The sequence below is a fragment of the Zea mays genome, chromosome 7 (assembly GCF_902167145.1).
Source record: "Zea mays cultivar B73 chromosome 7, Zm-B73-REFERENCE-NAM-5.0, whole genome shotgun sequence".
Classification (NCBI taxonomy): domain Eukaryota; kingdom Viridiplantae; phylum Streptophyta; class Magnoliopsida; order Poales; family Poaceae; genus Zea; species Zea mays.
Window position 1 is genome coordinate 111,651,833 of NC_050102.1, and position 18,531 is coordinate 111,670,363.

The window sequence follows — 18,531 nt, forward strand, 5'->3', positions numbered from 1 at the left end:
AGGACCTCCCTACACTGACCACTCCCCTACTGCCCTTGCCCCTTTCGGGTAAGGTAGTCTTCCACTAGCTTTCCTAATTAGTCAGCCAAGGGCGTCCCATTAAACCCTTGTGGTGGCACGTGGTTCTCAAGTTAAGCTCTATGTTCCAATTAACATTAATGAACTTGACATGAACATAAATAGAATAACAAGAATAATTGGAACATAGATATAATAAATGATTATCCCAAAACCATGTTAAGCAATAGCAAACTACCCAAGTGATTCAGGGGTAAACAAGGTAATGAGAAAAACAATCTAGGGTGACCTATTGGGTCCCATCAAAATTAACCTATGCATGGATAAATGATATTAAAGAATATTATTGGGTAAAAAGTGGTCAAGGGCACAACTTGCCTTCTATGAGCTCCTGCTCAGCTACTTCAACCTGCTGCTCACCAGGATCCTCGGTCACGGGCTCTTCTACTCGTCACAATACAAACAAGCACAGTGCATATAGAGAAATTAACATTACACCAAACATATAAACAAGATACACAGTAATAATCTACACATTAAAATAAAATCCTAGGAACAGGAATCATAATTTTTGGAGTTATAGATTTTAAGATATGAATTTATAAAGGCTTTATGTGTTTAAAATAGGATTAAATGAGATATTAATTTCCTTACTGTTTTCATGATAAAACAGAGGCTCTAGGTGATAGAGAATAAAACTACAAAATTTTAGCAACTGGAATGAAGTAATTTGGAGTTCATATGCATTTTCTATGAATTATTGAAGTTCTAGCATATATTTTCACATTAAAAATCCTTTTATAATTCAATTTCTCGGGTTTTATAATACTCTGGATCAGGCCTCATTTACTGAAAAGTGCAGGGGTCTCGGAGTAAAATTCTGCAGACACAGGGAATATCACTGGTGAACGGCGGGTTGAATCTCTAATTACCAGGGGGTTCTTTAACAAAAGTGCCCGTGAAGGAGGTATCGGTGAATCGAGGCCGCGGAGTCAACTCCCAGCCGCACGACTCCGACCATTGCGGCGGATCTCGCTGCGCTTCTGTTGAGCGAAGGAGCTAGGAGATGACAGTGTGGCCCCACGTGGCAGTGACAAGGCATACATGGCGCACGCGTGACTTACAGGCATGGCCCACATGTCAGCGTCGGAGATAGGTGGTGGCTGCGTGGTTCAAAAGGGAAATTGGGCCGATTGATGGCAGTGGGCGAGAAAAGGAGAATGGGCCGCAAGGAGGATTTCGGCCCAAGCGCCCCATGGGAGTCTTCTTTTCTTTTTTTCTGTTTTCTTTTCCTTTCTATTTCTAAATTCATAATTTGAATTCCCATTTAGATTTAATTTCGTGGTAGATTTATCTTCACATTAATTTCCCAACTTAAACATGGCATGGTGAATTTATTTATTTTTGATATTTATTTTGTTAAAGCCAATGCTTTGTTTCTCCAAGTTAGAGTTTAAATTCTATAGAGCCATTTATATATTGTTATTGACACTTTTATTTTTATTATCCACAAATGCACAATCACATAAACTCCAGCATGATGCACAATTTATTAAGGATTTATCCACTTTATCTATGCCTACTAATAATTATCATGAATGAAAAGGTACCACACATGAAGATTTATTTCTTTCTCTTATTTTCCAAAGTTGGGTATTACAATAAACAAATGTGGAACGCCTTTGTATCGACTAATTCTCCTAACTGTACTAGGAACTGGCCTATGTACTCATGCATGCTCTTACCTTGGTCACCCGAAATTTTACGAAGTCGGGTATCCTTGTTCTCTTAGGGTATGAGTGATAATCAAATTGGGTGTCATAGGCTTTTCGATATGACTGCCCCCAAAGATCATGCTAACTCCAAGCTTATCTCGGAACACCCTAGCTGTCTCCTCCCTTACTATGTCATTAGCGGCCGGTCATAGTCCATCGGCCCTTTGATGTGTGGTTTGAGTATTATGCTATCTCCCCACCCACTGGTTTGGGTTTTGTGGGGATATTAGTGCTTGCTCTATGTGGCTCATATGGTTGGTCATCTCTTTTCGGCTTTCTAGGGTACCGAAAAGTACTCGCCCCCACGTGTCTGGGATGTCATATCACGATGCTGTGGTGCTATAGGATGTAGCGGGAGGTTTGGCTGGGACGGATGTATAGATGGGTAATAATAATTATCGTTAGGTTCTGTGTACTCTGCGCCGGACCGTACGACTGTATGCGCGGACTATGCGACCACATGGGCGGACTGTCTGGTGATGTATTCAGACTGTCCGACGTTGTGCGTGGATAGTCCGAATTGGCCAGCTAGGGTTTGCGAGGGATGCGACAACTCAAGCGTGGACTTCGATAATTTGGTTCAAAAAGCGAGGTCGGTCGATGCTGGCCCGGAGAGTCCGCGCTTACGCGCGGACGGTCCGGTCATGCACAGATCAACATGATTACCCCCGATTTGCGTTGGAGGTTGTGGTTGTCTAAGATATGTGTCTATCAACATCTTGTAAAGGGGTTAGGATTGGTCATGCCAATCTAGAACTGTTGAATCGCGTGTATTTTCCCTAGTTTCAACCTCGTGCGATGGAAAATTTGTGACGATAGATTTATTGAATGCACACACTAGCCTCTTATAATGATTTTGCATAACCCTATGATGTGTTGCATTTGTTCTCGCTGCTCGTCTATGTAAGCTTTAAGAGATTGGATTTCATTTGTCTCACTTACCTTGGGGGCAGCTGTAGCAGGTCGGACGGTCTACAACCAAGGGCTAGACGGTCGGCGGCCTGGCGCAGAGGTGAGAGTTCCCTGCTGACGAGCCGGACGGTCCGCGCGTGCACAGGGGCGGCGGCGTTCGCCAACAGCACCTGGATCTCGCTCCTGGGTGGAATCCCGTCGTGGAGGAGAGATTCTAGGGTTTGTGTTGGGATCGGCAGGCTACCCAAGACGTCTCTATAGGACGTAGAGCCGAAAATAGGTGAAGATTAGAGAGAGGAAGCTACGTTACTGTCTACTCCTACGGCAAAAGGTAAAGAACGGAAGATATATTGATTGTAGTTCTATTGTTGGTCATCGCAATCGGCTGTACCCCTTCATATATATAGGAGGAGGTATGTACCTGTTCCTAAGCGTCTCCCAACAGCAACCGCGGGTTTAGAGGGATAAACATGCGCGAAAAGGGATTAGTTACGCCTGATATGATCTAATTGCGGACCGTTCAGTCCTCTGGGCCGAACCGTCCGGCTGTGCCCAGTGGCACAAATGGTGCTCAACACATGCATCCCTGCCTTTTGGAGAAACTGAGCGAACCAAAAGCACTGGTGCAGGCTGGAATCAACTCGATGTGACAACATCAGTTTTAACATCTTGCCACAAATTAAGATGATATTGCTTTAGGAAACAACCATTCAACACCTTGTGCAAGCCTTTACCTTGCGATGTTTGCAACATGTAGGCGTTACGAGTTATTACCTGTGCAATATTTTAAGGACCTTCCCAACTTGACCGTCCACGCTTAAGGCCGGACCGTCCGGTCCTCAGGTCGGATCTTTCGGTCGTGTATAGTACCACAAATGATGCTTAATATTTAAAAATAATATATGACTTATTTTGACAAACATTTCTAACTGGACTAACTCTATTTTACAAGTTCATGACCTGTTTTGAAAGAGCTATCCATTCTAACAAATTAATTTACAGCAGAGAAACTGAAATGATGGGAGAGGAAAGCGGCAGAGCATGGTATGCACAAAACGTTTGCCTCCAACTATAAACGCGGCAACCCGAGAGGCCGCGACTGCCGAGGCAGGGTCTGGGGCCGGTCAGTGTTGTGCCGCCCGTTGAAACCACCACGTAACGTCTCGGACGGCTAGACGCGGTCCACGCTAGCTCCTTGCTATCTCCGTCCTACTCCTCCTCATACTTTACCGCAAAGCGCGCACCACGAATTGCACCTACCCATTTCGCTAATCTCCCTCCACGAGCCGACCAAATCGAATCGAATCGCGCGCAGCGCGCCCGCGCAGCGATTGCCGGCGATGGCGAGCCTCACCCTGCCGCCGGCGCCCCCCAACCCACGGCAGGACGCCATCGACCTCCAAAAGGCCTTCAAAGGTCCGCTACGCCACTAATTTCCCCTCGGCTTCTCGCCCAAATTACGGCTGCCCCACAATTCGTCGGGGTCAGCCGCGCCGTTGTTGTTTGATTCTCGTTTTCGGTCAGATACTGTGGCTGAATGGACAGGAGATTATTCTATGGGGCCGGAAACCGTCGTTGCTATTTGGTTGCCTGGCGGTTACCTTGATTTTCTGCGCATGCGAGTTTGGGGGGTGCGTCGAGGAGCTAGACGATGCTACAACAATTCCCTATTCCAGGGGGGGGGCTAGCTGGACTGGGTTCAGATTGCAGATGGGAAGGTGGTCGAGGAGGGTTATTGTTATTAGAGGCTTATATAGGCCATTGGAAATTTCCTGTGGTTGCTAGGTCAGTAATTGGGTAGCGATTGATCTGGATACAGTGATGGAAATTACGGTGATTATGACATCTTTTGTTTTATCTGACTATAATTTGGGGTCAAGCATGTAGTGGAGTAATACAAGGGAAACTCACCTGCAATTCTGGACGGTGTAGGTGCTATAGATTCCACATGTGTACCTGATAACTAAATTAGTGTACAGTGAACCGAGGGAAATGCATGGGTAACTATAAGTTTCACATACGGTGACTGAGGAAAATGTATAATAACTGTAAGGTACACACATATATATTAGAATTTATTTTTAATGAAAGTATGGTGGTCTTTTGTATGCTCTAACATGTGTGATTAAAGAATTCTGTGGTTAGCTGATATGCAAGTTGATGCATTTGTTAATTATTTTATTGTTTGGTTTATTTCTATTTTGTTACGCATTTCCTTTCCATAAACATTCCAATTTGCTCACAATACCTTAAGAGTGCTGTGCACCAACTGCCATAAAAAGGCCAAAAGACAGGTCAACTGCTTCTAGCCTTCCAGGAACTTATTAATAATCCCTCTGCTTTTTTTATTTAGTGTTTCTGACTTTTCATGGCTTAGATATGCGACTTTGACCATTACTTGTAACTTTATATCACTAAAATGTTGTAATTCTATATGTGTTTCTTGGGATGGTCTGTAACTATTAATTCAATGTGTTTTTTTTCTTGTATTTTTATCACAAAACAATTTATGATCTGATATTTTTCATCAACAAAATTGAAAATTGTTGTTCAGAGTGAGTTTGGTTTGATATGCTTGAATGATGACAGCTATTGTATGTAAGTGAGCATAAATAGTACTACTGTTCTCGAATATTTGTGGCCCGCTAGTTCATTTTTGAACTAAAACGCGACAAATAAAAAAAGAACGGAGGGAGTGTAACTTAGACATGTAATTGAATTCCAGTAATTGAGTGATCTGCATACTTCGATCCTTTTACTTAAAATATCAAAGTTTTTTATTTTCATTACTGACTTGAAGGAGGTGGTCATTGAACATGCTGACTTTTTTATATTGTGCGTTGGTTGATGGTTGTCCATGTCCAGGGTTTGGCTGTGACAGTACAACAGTGATAAACATACTTACTCATCGCGATTCAGTGCAGCGTGGACTCATTCAACAGGAATACAGGGCTATGTATCATGAGGAACTCTCCCATCGCATTTCATCTGAACTCAATGGAAACCACAAGGCATGAAAATTTCTCAAATCATTAATCTAGCTGTACCAATATACTTTATCATCTGTACCATGTATCCACCGTTGAGAACTGATGATTTGAATGGATTAGCTAAAAAAGTGAATATGTGTTGCTCCAATCATGATTTACGTTTAATTTATCAAAACCAATATGTTAAAATATGTTAACTTTGTTTCATGTGGCTCCAGAAAGCTATGTTGCTGTGGATTCTTGATCCTGCTGGACGTGATGCAACTGTTTTGAGAGAAGCTCTAAGTGTTGACACTATGGATCTGAGAGCAGCCACTGATATTATATGTTCCAGGACGCCATCACAGTTGCAAATAATGAAACAGACTTATTATGCTAGATTTGGTACTTATCTTGAGCATGACATTGGTCACCACACATCTGGCGATCACCAGAAGGTCCTGATCCTTGGTACTTAGAGTATCTGCCTTACATTTGTTCTACTTCACCTCATACATGATGATACATGAAAGACACTTAAAACTAGTCATTTTATCCATCTTTATGTATTACACTGACTAGCATTAGGAAGGTGAATATTTGTCTGTAATTTCTTTGGAACAACTTTCATGTGTGGCTAAATGATTGCATAACCTGCTATTGTGAGTCTATGTCTATGAGATATCCTCACATCTAATGTCTGTGTTGTATAAGACTGATGGAATGCCCATTCTTCATTGACATATTGCAATTACTGATGTGAAGTTGGTTCAATTGCTTTTGTGTAGTCATTTATGCTTTGTACATAATGCACAAAGAGATTCTGTAGCATGAACTTCATGTGATGTATGCCAATCAATACTTTTTATAAGTTTGTAGTTAATATCTGTTCAAATTTAGATTGCACATTTTTCTGCCAGAAATAATTTACGATATAATGTATATTTCAGCTTTTACTTGCCTATGTGGGGATTCCACGCTACGAAGGTCCTGAGGTTGATCCTACCATTGTGACACATGATGCAAAGGATTTGTACAAAGCTGGTGAGAAAAGGCTGGGTACGGATGAGAAGACCTTTATCCGCGTTTTCACTGAACGCAGTTGGGCACACTTGGCATCTGTTTCGTCTGCCTACCATCATATGTATGACCGGAAATTAGAGAAGGTAACACTTCTGTTTGCACACTTCTGGGATAAGCATTTTTTTATTCTCTGGTTTATTTTTTCACAGTGCCGTTTATATATGATAGGTTATCAAGAGCGAAACATCTGGAAACTTTGAATTCGCACTTTTAGCTATCCTCAGATGCGCGGAAAACCCAGCAAAGTATTTTGCAAAGGTACTGCGCCCATGTTGTTTTCAGTAAAGAAATATTGTAGATTTTGAAATCCTGTGCAGGCACCATAGGTGTATAAAATCACTGATTGATTTAGAGTCGAGTTATGTTTTGCTGATAGATTTAGCCATAGCCAACAGCTGTTCTTTCTTACGAAATTATAATTTAACATTTGGTGAAGCAAAGATCACTAGTTGATATGACACTGATATAAAGTTTGCTGTACCATCTAGAGTTGATCTTTTTATTTCTTATTTCAATTATATGTAACTTGCCACCATTCCAAAGTGTTATTTTCTGCTAATGCTGCGAAATGAGCATGTTCAAGATTGCTCTTGTATCTTCGGTGCCGAATACAGCTCTTACGAAAGGCCATGAAAGGTCTAGGCACTGATGACAAGACACTTATAAGGGTTGTGGTGACGAGGACTGAAATTGATATGCAATATATCAAGGCAGAGTACTTCAAGAAGTATAAGAAGCCATTAGCTGAGGCTATCCACTCCGAAACATCAGGAAACTATCGGACATTCCTTCTTTCACTTGTTGGTCCTGGACATTAGGTTTGTTCCCTGGAGATACAGTGATTAAAGCATTTTCAAACTGATCTCATATTTACTTGTATTTTCCTTTCGTCAGGTTATGTTTCGACCATGGGACATGATATTCCATCCATCCACCCTAAATGCAGCGACCTACCTGGAAAACTTATGATGTTGCCATTTGTCAGTGGTGACTCGTGGATTCGTCTAACTTCCACATATGCGGTATCTAGTATGCTTGACTAAAGTATTCGTGTTTAAATTTGTATCTGGGTTTCTTGTTGGAAAATTCTGTGCGGGGGCACAACAGCTGTTGTTGGTCACGCTAGGCTTGACTTGTGTCTCCATGACATCAATAATATTATGTCATGTTCGTGTGTGGTCATTCCACTATTAGAGAAAGCACCATATGTACCGGTTGGGAATTGGCTTTAAAGAGGAGATTTTAGTACCGGTTCTTGGTATGAGCTGATACTAAAAGTTACATATTTAGGGCTAGTTTGGGAACCACATTATTTGAAGGAATTTTCATTTTTCAAGGGAAATTAGTTTATTTTCTTATGGGAAAATAGAAATCTTTCGGAAAAACGAGGTTCCCAAACTAGGCTTAACATTAGTTCATTCCACTGGAGAAATCGCCATCTATACGGGGTTGGAAATCGACTTTAGTCTCGGTTGTGTGAACTGGTACCAACCAACTAATACAAACATCCCATCAAATGAACTAGCCAGCCCAACAAAACTTTTCGGGTCTGCAATTCACTAACGTCCGCACGCTCAGAAACGGATCTGCAAGGCGCTCCCTCGCATGCCACGCACATCAACCCGCGTGTCGCGTTATCTTTCAATAATTTATGTTCTTTTAAGTAGTTCATCGCTTAATTTTAGTAATCTTTCAATAATTTATGTTCTTTAGTAATTATCAGTAATCATAATAATTGTTAGTGGAAAACAAAAAACATTACTAATGAAACAATTAGTAATTTATTCAGTCATTTATGGAACGTTCAGTCATTTCTGGAAACGTTTAATAAGTGTGTTCAGTCATTTCTAGAAATGTTCAGTCACTACCAAGTCATCTCAGTCATTACTAAATAATTATTATCACTTCAGCAGTGAAGAAAGAAACACTAATTATTCGGTCATTACTTAATCATTTAGTAATTTATTAGAACTTTAGTAAATTTTTATGACTCATTCTGTTTAAATCACTAACAATATCTGAATAATTGTATTCACTCATTTTTTGAAACGTTCAATAACTACATCTCAGTTACGGATGAATGAAAATATTTTCAGTAAAAAAAACCACGCAAGCACAATAATTGTTAAACGTAATTATCAGTAACTATCACTTCATCAGGTGCAGAGAAACAATTATTATTGAGTCATTACTTAATCATTCATTAATTTATTAGAGCTTTAGTAATTTTCCCAACGAATATCATTCTATTGAAATTACCGACAGAATCTAAATAACCGACAAGTTGGATCGGTCGGGGGAGGGGGGGGGGAGGGGGGGAGGGAGCGGATCATGTATCCATTGGGCGTGAGTCTCGAGTTGGTCGAGCGTGCTGGTGGGTCGGTGGACGCACTAGGTCGGGGTGGGGTGGCTTGTGGGATGAGGCCGGACTAGTCTGAGTGAAGCTTTACCCTAGATGATAAATAGCGCGCGCGCGCGCACACACACACATACATATATATATATATATATATATATATATATATATATATATATATATATATATATATATATATATATATATTATGATCCATGGGCTTCCAATAACTAGAGGAAGTCCAGGTCAGACGGCGCCATCCGGTCGAGCCGGACCAAGTACGGGCGTCTATAAAAGAAGACTTGGAGCGCTAGGTTCAGTTTTTGACGCCCTAAAAGCATCTAGGCCCCTGGTTGATTTTCGTGATTAATGATAACGTAATATTATATGTGACTAACGTGTGTTTTGCAGAGTAAATGGTAAGTTAGGTCGCATTACAGGAAGTTGTGCTACAACGGTGAAAACAATCCCTGAGATGAGAACTTGAAGCGACGGCTGAAACGACGAATCAAAAGATGAAGGTCTTCATATTCCGAGTGTCGAAGGAGTTGCAGATACTCGGTATAGAATTAGGTCTTCTATTTTAGCCGTACTATAAAGAGGGGTTGTGGATGAGTAGTTTGACCAAGAGATTTCTAGTGTAGTGTTGGTGTATATTCACACTCACATCTAGTGCTAGGTATCACTCTATAACATACTCACGAGTTAGAACTAAAATAGTTTCGAAAAACCAAAGGAAAAAGAAGTTAGGGTTTCTGTTTTAGGGGCACTGGACTGTCTGGTGCGCCCCCTGACAGTGAGGTCAGCCAGCCCCGGGGGCAGCGCCTCTGCCCCCGGGAAAACCCAAGAGCAACGAGCTGGGAAAATGAATTTTAGCCGCCACACCAGACTGTCCGGTGTGCACCAGACAAGTACTGTTCACTGTCCAGTGTGCCATCAGCCCAACGATTAGCTGTCAGAACTAGCCGTTGGAGTTGACCGTTGGCACACCGGTGGCGCACTGGACTGTCCGGTGCGCCCATGCGGAGAACAACCATGTAACGACTAGTTTGGTGGGTGGGGCTATTTATACCCCCTCCACCTACCAAATTGAGTGTCTTGATGCCCACATTGATGACCACACATTGCTAGAGCATTGCAAGCACCACAAAGTCTAGCGAGGTGATTAGAAAATCTTAATCCCGCGTTAGGACCTCATTAGTGAAAGTTAGAGCCACCTAGAGCACACACCACATGCATTGAGCTTCTCTTGGTCAAGTGAAAGTCTATGGCTTGTTACTTTTGGTGATCGGCATCACGTAGACGGCTTGGTGGCGTTTGGAGCACGGTGATCACCCCGAAGGATTTGTTGGTGACCCGGCTAAATATTGTAAGCGGTCGTGAGGGATCCACCACGGCGGAGTGGCAAAGGATCACCTCATAGTGAGCACTTGGTTCTTGCGAGGACCAAGGGAGAGCGATACCATTGCGCGGGTGCTCCAACGAGGACTAGGGAAGAGTGTCGGCTCTTAGATACCTCGACAAAAAAATGGAGGAGTCTTCTCAACCTTGCTTTACATTCCACATTTAATTTAAGCATTTTACTTTGTTCAAATGTTTAGCAAGTAGTTGAAGTAATGTCTTAAGGTTGTTGTCTTTCTAGTACTATTCTCTTATTGCTAGTAGTTGGGTGATGTTGGGCTCTAGCTTAGGGTTTAAATATATGCTTAGGGTTTAATTGTTTTTGAATTTTTAGAAAAGCCCAATTCACCCCCCTCTTGGGCATCGTGATCCTTTCACGCCCCGTCCCGATTCACGAGTGACAGCGGCGGTGGTTGCGGTGGCAGCGGCTCCCCAACCCGGGCACACAGTGGCGGTGGTTACTCGATCTGGAGTAGCGGCGACGGTTCCTAGATCGGTGGAGCGGTGGCAGCGGCTCCCCGATCTAGAGGGCGAGCGATGGCGGGGGCCGGGTGCCGGGTGCTGGCAAGCGACAGCGACCCTGGGCCCTGAGGCGGGCGAAAGGCGGCGACACTCCCAATGCGGGCGGGCAAGCGACGATGCACACTCAGGCCCGAGATTCTGCGACACACACTAACCCATGAACAACTGTGGCGCCCCCAACGTGCGAGTAGCGACGGCGCCACACAAGACGCGAGGTTCGAGCGGCATCACAGAAGGTGCGAGGTGAGCGGGGCGACGGTCGCGTGTGACATCCTCCGATTTGGCGTAGTTCAGGTGCCCCGAGTGACGACCTCCCTCCATTCTTGTGTCCGCGGCGGCGTCCTCCGTCGACTACCTCCTCCGATCCTTGTTATGCCTTTCGATTATTGTGTTTTATGCCTACCACATGCACTATTTACGCTAAAAATGTAGGATTTTATGCTTAAACACGGAGTTCGTAAAATAGTTTACTGCATGCATATTTTTTGCATGCACATTGAAATGGCAATTCCTTAATTTATGTTGTTTGTAATTACCACAAAAAATCAAATCAAATCACTTATGTTCGTAATTGCCAGATTTCTATGTCTGCCACAGAACTGTCCATAATTCCCGCCTATTCGTAATTACCATTAAAAATCAAATCATTTATGTTCGTAACTGCCAGATTTTTACGTCTGCCATAGAATTGTTAATTCCCGCCTGTTCAAAATTACTATTAAAAATCAAATCACTTATGTTCGTAACTGCCAGCTTTTTACGTTTGCCATAAAACTGGCCCTAATTCCCGCCGACGTTCTTAGTTGGACCGATATTAGATTTATTTATCAATTATGCTACACAGTGGAAGTATTTATGCGACTTTGTATAAGAATTTATGCTTTGCGTGACTCAAGTCATCCAATTTTTTGCGTGCGTGTAGTATAAATGAAAATGTCATCCAAAATTTGCGTGCATACAATGGAAACTCCCACGATCTCCCATATATTTTGGATCTGTATAAAATAGAAACCGCATGCATGCGACTTTCATATTTTTCGAATTTGCCATAAAAATAGGATCATGAATACAACCCACCAGAGCTATCAACCTCTCACATTCGCTTGGTATTTACGCTTATAACTGAGGGGTTTTATACTCAAAACTTAAAGTTTTCACGCTCGAATCTAGAGATGCGTCTATGAAAGTCGCCTAGAGGGGGGGGTGAATAGGGCGAATCTGAAATTTATAAACTTAAGCACAACTATAAGCCGGGTTAGCGTTAGAAATATAAACGAGTCCGAGAGAGAGGGTGAAAAACAAATCACAAGCAAATAAGGAGTGAGACACAAGGATTTGTTTTACCAAGGTTCGGTTCTTGCAAACCTACTCCCCGTTGAGGTGGTCACAAAGACCGGGTCTCTTTCAACCCTTTCCCTCTCTCAAACGGTCACTTAGACCGAGTGAGCTTCTCTTCTCAATCAAACGGGACACAAAGTCCCGGCAAGGACCACCACACAATTGGTGTCTCTTTCCTCGGTTACAATTGAGTTGATCACAAGAAAGAATGAGAAAAAGAAGCAATCCAAGTGCAACAGCTCAAATGAACACAAGTCACTCTCTCACTAGTCACTATTTGATTTGGAATGATCTATGGATTTGGGAGAGGATTTGATCTCTTTGGTGTGTCTTGTATTGAATGCTATAGCTCTTGTAAGGTGTGGGAAGTTAGAAAACTTGGATGCAATGAATGGTGGGTGGTTGGGGGTATTTATAGCCCCAACCACCAAACTAGCCGTTTGGTGGAGGCGGCTGTCGCATGGCGCACCGGACAGTCCGGTGCGCCACCGGACACTGTCCGGTGCGCCTGCCACGTCACCAAACCGTTGGATTCCGACCGTTGGAGCTTCTGTCTTCTGGGCCACCGGACAGTCTGGTGATGCACCGGACAGGCACTGTTCACTATCCGGTGCGCCATCTGGCTCTGCTCTGACTCTGGCGCGCACTGTAGCGCATTTAATGCCTTCTGCAGACGACCGTTGGCGCGAAGTAGCCGTTGCTCCGCTGGCACACCGGACAGTCCGGTGCGGCTTTCAGAATTCCTGAAGGTGAGCAGTTCGGAGTTGGAGTCCCTGATGCACCGGACACTGTCCGGTGGCACACTGGACAGTCCGGTGCGCCAGACCAGGGCACACTTCGGCTGACTTTAGCTCTCTATATTTGAATCCTTTTTTGGTCTTTTTATTGGTTTGTTGTGAACCTTTGGCACCTGTAGAACTCATAATCTAGAGCAAACTAGTTAGTCCAATTATTTGTGTTGGGCAATTCAACCACCAAAATCAATTAGGAAAAGGTGTAAGCCTATTTCCCTTTCAATCTCCCCCTTTTTGGTGATTGATGCCAACACAAACCAAAGCAAATATGGAAGTGCATAATTGAACTAGTTTGCATAATGTAAGTGCAAAGGATACTAAGAATTGAACCAATAAATTCTCATAAGATGTGCATGGATTGATTTCTTCATTCTCAATATTTTGGACCACGCTTGCACCACATGTTTTGTTTTTGCAAATTCTTTTGTAAATTCTTTTCAAGGTATTTTGCAAATAGTCAAAGGTAAATGAATAAGATTTTGAGAAGCATTTTCAAGATTTGAAATTTTCTCCCCCTGTTTCAAATGCTTTTCCTTTGACTAGACAAAAACTCCCCCTTAATGAAATCCTCCTCTTAGTGTTCAAGAGGGTTTTAGATATTAATTTTGAAGAGGGTATACCAATTTGAAATTATATCAACAGTAAAATACCAATTGGAAAAACACATTTGAAAAATCTTTTCTAAACACAACTTTGAATTTTGAAATTGGTGGTGGTGCGGTCCTTTTGCTTTGGGCTAATACTTTCTCCCCCTTTGGCATGAATCGCCAAAAACGGATACTTGAGTGAAATATAAGCCCTTATTACTTTCTCTCCTTATGGTAAATAACATATGAGTGAAGATTATACCAAAGTTGGAGAGTGGCGTGGAGCGATGGCGAAGGATGAGTAATTTGATGGAGTGGAGTGGAAGCCTTTTTCTTCGCCGAAGACTCCAATTCCCTTTCAATCTATGACTTAGCATGGAATACACTTGAAAACACATTAGTCATAGCATATGAAAGATATATGATCAAAGGTATATCTATGAGCTATGTGTGCAAAACATTCAAAAGAAATTCCTAGAATCAAGAATATTTAGCTCATGCCTAAGTTTGGTAAAAGTTTGTTCATCTAATGGTTTGGTAAAGATATCGGCTAATTGTTCTTTGGTGTTAATATAAGCAATCTCGATATCCCCCTTTTGTTGGTGATCCCTTAAGAAATGATACCGAATGGCTATGTGTTTAGTGCGGCTATCCTCAACGGGATTATCCGCCATGCGGATTGCACTCTCATTATCACATAGAAGAGGAACTTTGGTTAATTTGTAACCATAGTCCCTAAGGGTTTGCCTCATCCAAAGCAATTGCGCGCAACAATGGCCTGCGGCAATATACTCGGCTTCGACGGTAGAAAGAGCCACGGAATTTTGCTTCTTTGAAGCCCAAGACACCAGAGACCTTCCCAAGAACTGGCAAGTCCCCGATGTGCTCTTTCTATTAATTTTACACCCCGCCCAATCAACATCGAAATAACCAATTAAATCAAATGTGGATCCCCTGGGGTACCAAAGGCCAAACTTAGGAGTATAAACTAAATATCTCAAGATTTGTTTCACGGCCCTAAGGTGAACTTCCTTAGGATCGGCTTGGAATCTTGCACACATGCATACGGAAAGCATAATATCCGGTCGAGATGCACATAAATAAAGCAAAGAACCTATCATCGACCGGTATACCTTTTGATCTACGGATTTACCTCCCGTGTCGAGGTCGAGATGCCCATTGGTTCCCATGGGTGTCTTGATGGGCTTGGCATCCTTCATCCCAAACTTGTTGAGTATATCTTGAATGTACTTCGTTTGGCTAATGAAGGTGCCCTCTTGGAGTTGCTTCACTTGAAATCCTAAGAAGTACTTCAACTCCCCCATCGTTGACATCTCGAATTTTTGTGTCATGATCCTACTAAACTCTTCACATGTAGATTCGTTAGTAGACCCAAAAATGATATCATCAACATAAATTTGGCATACAAACAAATCATTTTCAAGTGTTTTGGTAAAGAGTGTAGGATCAGACTTTCCGACTTTGAAGCCATTAGTGATAAGAAAATCTCTTAGGCATTCATACCATGCTTTTGGGGCTTGTTTGAGCCCATAAAGCGCCTTTGAGAGTTTGTAAACATGGTTACGGTACTCACTATCTTCAAAGCCGGGAGGTTGCTCAACATAGACCTCCTCCTTGATTGGTCCATTGAGGAAGGCACTTTTCACGTCCATTTGAAAAAGCTTAAAGCCATGGTAAGTAGCATAGGCAAGTAAAATGCGAATTGACTCAAGCCTAGCTACGGGTGCATAGGTTTCACCGAAATCCAAACCTTCGACTTGTGAATATCCCTTGGCTACAAGTCGGGATTTGTTCCTTGTCACCACACCATGCTCATCTTGCTTGTTGCGGAAAACCCACTTGGTTCCTACAATATTTTGATTAGGACGTGGAACTAAATGGCATACCTCATTCCTAGTGAAGTTGTTGAGCTCATCTTGCATCGCCACCACCCAATCTGAATCTTGAAGTGCTTCCTCTACCTTGTGTGGCTCAATAGAGGAAACAAAAGAGTAATGTTCACAAAAATGAGCAACACGAGATCGAGTAGTTACCCCCTTTTGAATATTGCTGAGGATGGTGTTCACGGGGTGATCTCATTGTATTGCTTGGTGGACTCTTGGGTGTGGCGGTCTTGGAACTCGTTCATCTTCCTTGTCTTGATCATGGGCATCTCCCCCTTGATCATTGCCCTCCTCTTGAGGTGGCTCATTCTCTTGATCTTCTCCTTCATCATCTTGAGCCTCATCCTCATCTTGAGTTGGTGGAGATGCTTGCATGGAGGAAGATGGTTGATCTTGTGCTTGTGGAGGCTCTTCAGATTCCTTAGGACACACATCCCCAATGGACATGTTCCTTAGCGCGACGCACGAGGCCTCTTCATCATCTAGCTCATCAAGATCAACTTGCTCTACTTGAGAGCCGTTAGTCTCATCAAACATAATGTCACAAGAAACTTCAACTAGTCCAGAGGACTTGTTAAAGACTCTATATGCCCTTGTGTTTGAATCATATCCTAGTAAAAAGCCTTCTACTGCCTTAGGAGCAAATTTGGATTTTCTACCTCTTTTAACAAGAATAAAGCATTTGCTACCAAAGACTCTAAAATATGAAACATTGGGCTTTTTACAGGTTAGGAGTTTGTATGATGTCTTCTTGAGGATTCGGTGTAGATATAACCGGTTGATGGCGTAGCAGGCGGTGTTGACCGCCTCGGCCCAAAATCGATCCGAAGTCTTGTATTCATCAAGCATGGTCCTTGCCATGTCCAATAGAGTTCGATTCTTCCTCTCCACTACACCATTTTGTTGTGGCGTGTAGGGAGAAGAGAACTCATGCTTGATGCCCTCCTCCTCAAGAAAGCCTTCAATTTGAGAGTTCTTGAACTCCGTCCCGTTGTCGCTTCTTATTTTCTTGATCCTCAAGCCGAACTCAATTTGAGCCCATCTCAATATCCCTTTAAGGTCTCTTGGGTATGAGATTTTTCCTGCAAAAAGAACACCCAAGTGAAGCGAGAATAATCATCCACAATAACTAGACAGTACTTACCCCCGCCGATGCTTATGTAAGCAATCGGGCCGAATAGGTCCATGTGTAGGAGCTCGAGTGGCCTGTCAGTCGTCATAATGTTCTTGTGCGGATGATGAACACCAACTTGCTTCCCTGCTTGGCATGCGCTACAAACCCTGTCTTTCTCAAAATGAACATTGGTTAGTCCCAAAATGTGTTCTCCCTTTAGAAGCTTGTGAAGATTCTTCATCCCAACATGTGCTAGTCGGCGATGCCAGAGCCAGCCCATGTTAGTCTTAGCAATTAAGCAAGTGTCGAGTTCAGCTCTATCAAAATCTACTAAGTATAGCTGACCCTCTAACACTCCCTTAAATGCTACTGAATCATCACTTCTTCTAAAGACAGTAACACCTATATCTGTAAAAAGACAGTTGTACCCCATTTTACATAATTGTGAAACTGAAAGCAAGTTATAATCTAAAGAATCTACAAGAAAAATATTGGAAATGGAATGGTCAGGAGATATAGCAATTTTACCCAATCCTTTGACCAAACCTTGATTTCCCTCCCCGAATGTGATCGCTCTTTGGGGATCTTGGTTTTTCTCATAAGAGGAGAACATCTTCTTCTCCCCTGTCATATGGTTTGTGCACCCGCTATCGATGATCCAACTTGAGCCCCCGGATGCATAAACCTACAAAACAAATTTAGTTCTTGATTTTAGGTACCCAAACAGTTTTGGGTCCTTTGACATTAGATACAAGAACTTTGGGTACCCAAACACAAGTCTTTGACCCCTTGTGTTTGCCCGCAACATATTTGGCAACTACTTTGCCGGATTTGTTAGTCAAAACATAAGATGCATCAAAAGTCTTAAATGAAATGCTAGGTTCATTTGATGCACTAGGAGTTGTCTTTTTAGGCAAATTAGCACGGGTTGATTGCCTAGAACTAGATGCCTCACTCTTATACATAAATGCATGATTAGAACCAGAGTGAGACTTCCTAGAGTGAATTCTCCTAATCTTGTGCTTGGGATAATCGATAGGGAATAAAATGCAACCCTCGTTATCCTGAGGCATGGGAGCCTTGCCCTTAACAAAGTTAGATAATCTTTTAGGAGGGGCATTAAGTTTGACATTGTCTCCCTTTTGGAAGCCAATGCCATCCTTGATGCCAGGGCGTCTCCCACTATAAAGCATACTACGAGCAAATTTAAAATTTTCATTATCTATCTCATGCTCGGCAATTTTAGCATCTAATTTTGCTATATGATCATTTTGTTGTTTAATAAAGGCCATGTGATCATGAATAGCATCAATGTTAACATCTCTACATCTAGTGCAAATAGTGACATGCTCAATGGTAGATGTAGATGGTTTGTAGGAATTAAGTTCAACAATCTTAGCACGTAAAATATCATTGTTATCTCTAAGATCGGAAATGGAAGCATTGCAAACATCTAATTCTTTAGCCTTAGCAATCAAATTTTCATTTTCAATCCTAAGGCTAGCAAGAGAGGTATTCAATTCTTCAATCTTAGCAATTAAACTAACATTATCATCTCTAAGATTGGAAATTGAATCATCACACATTTGAATCAACCTTAGCAATTAGTCTAGCATTCTCATTTCTAAGGTTGGCAATAATATCATGGCATGTGCTTAGCTCACTAGATAATTTTTCACATTTTTCTACCTTTAGAGCATAAGCATTCTTAACCTTAACATGCTTCTTATTTTCCTTAATTAGGAAGTCCTCTTGGGT

At 42.2% G+C, this 18,531-nt stretch overlaps 1 protein-coding gene across 3 annotated transcripts; it reads left to right on the forward strand.

Moving 5' to 3' along the window:
* Positions 1-3,744: 3,744 nt before the first annotated feature.
* On the forward strand, positions 3,745-8,011 carry LOC100193535 (Annexin D5). Of its 3 annotated transcripts, none has more exons than XM_008652685.3 (7): positions 3,745-4,121; positions 5,571-5,716; positions 5,914-6,132; positions 6,625-6,840; positions 6,926-7,015; positions 7,372-7,575; positions 7,652-8,011. In XM_008652685.3, exons 1-6 carry the CDS (start codon positions 4,046-4,048, stop codon positions 7,573-7,575), a joined length of 951 nt encoding a protein of 316 aa, XP_008650907.1. In that variant the 5' UTR covers positions 3,745-4,045; the 3' UTR covers positions 7,652-8,011.
* The last annotated feature ends 10,520 nt before the right edge of the window (positions 8,012-18,531 follow it).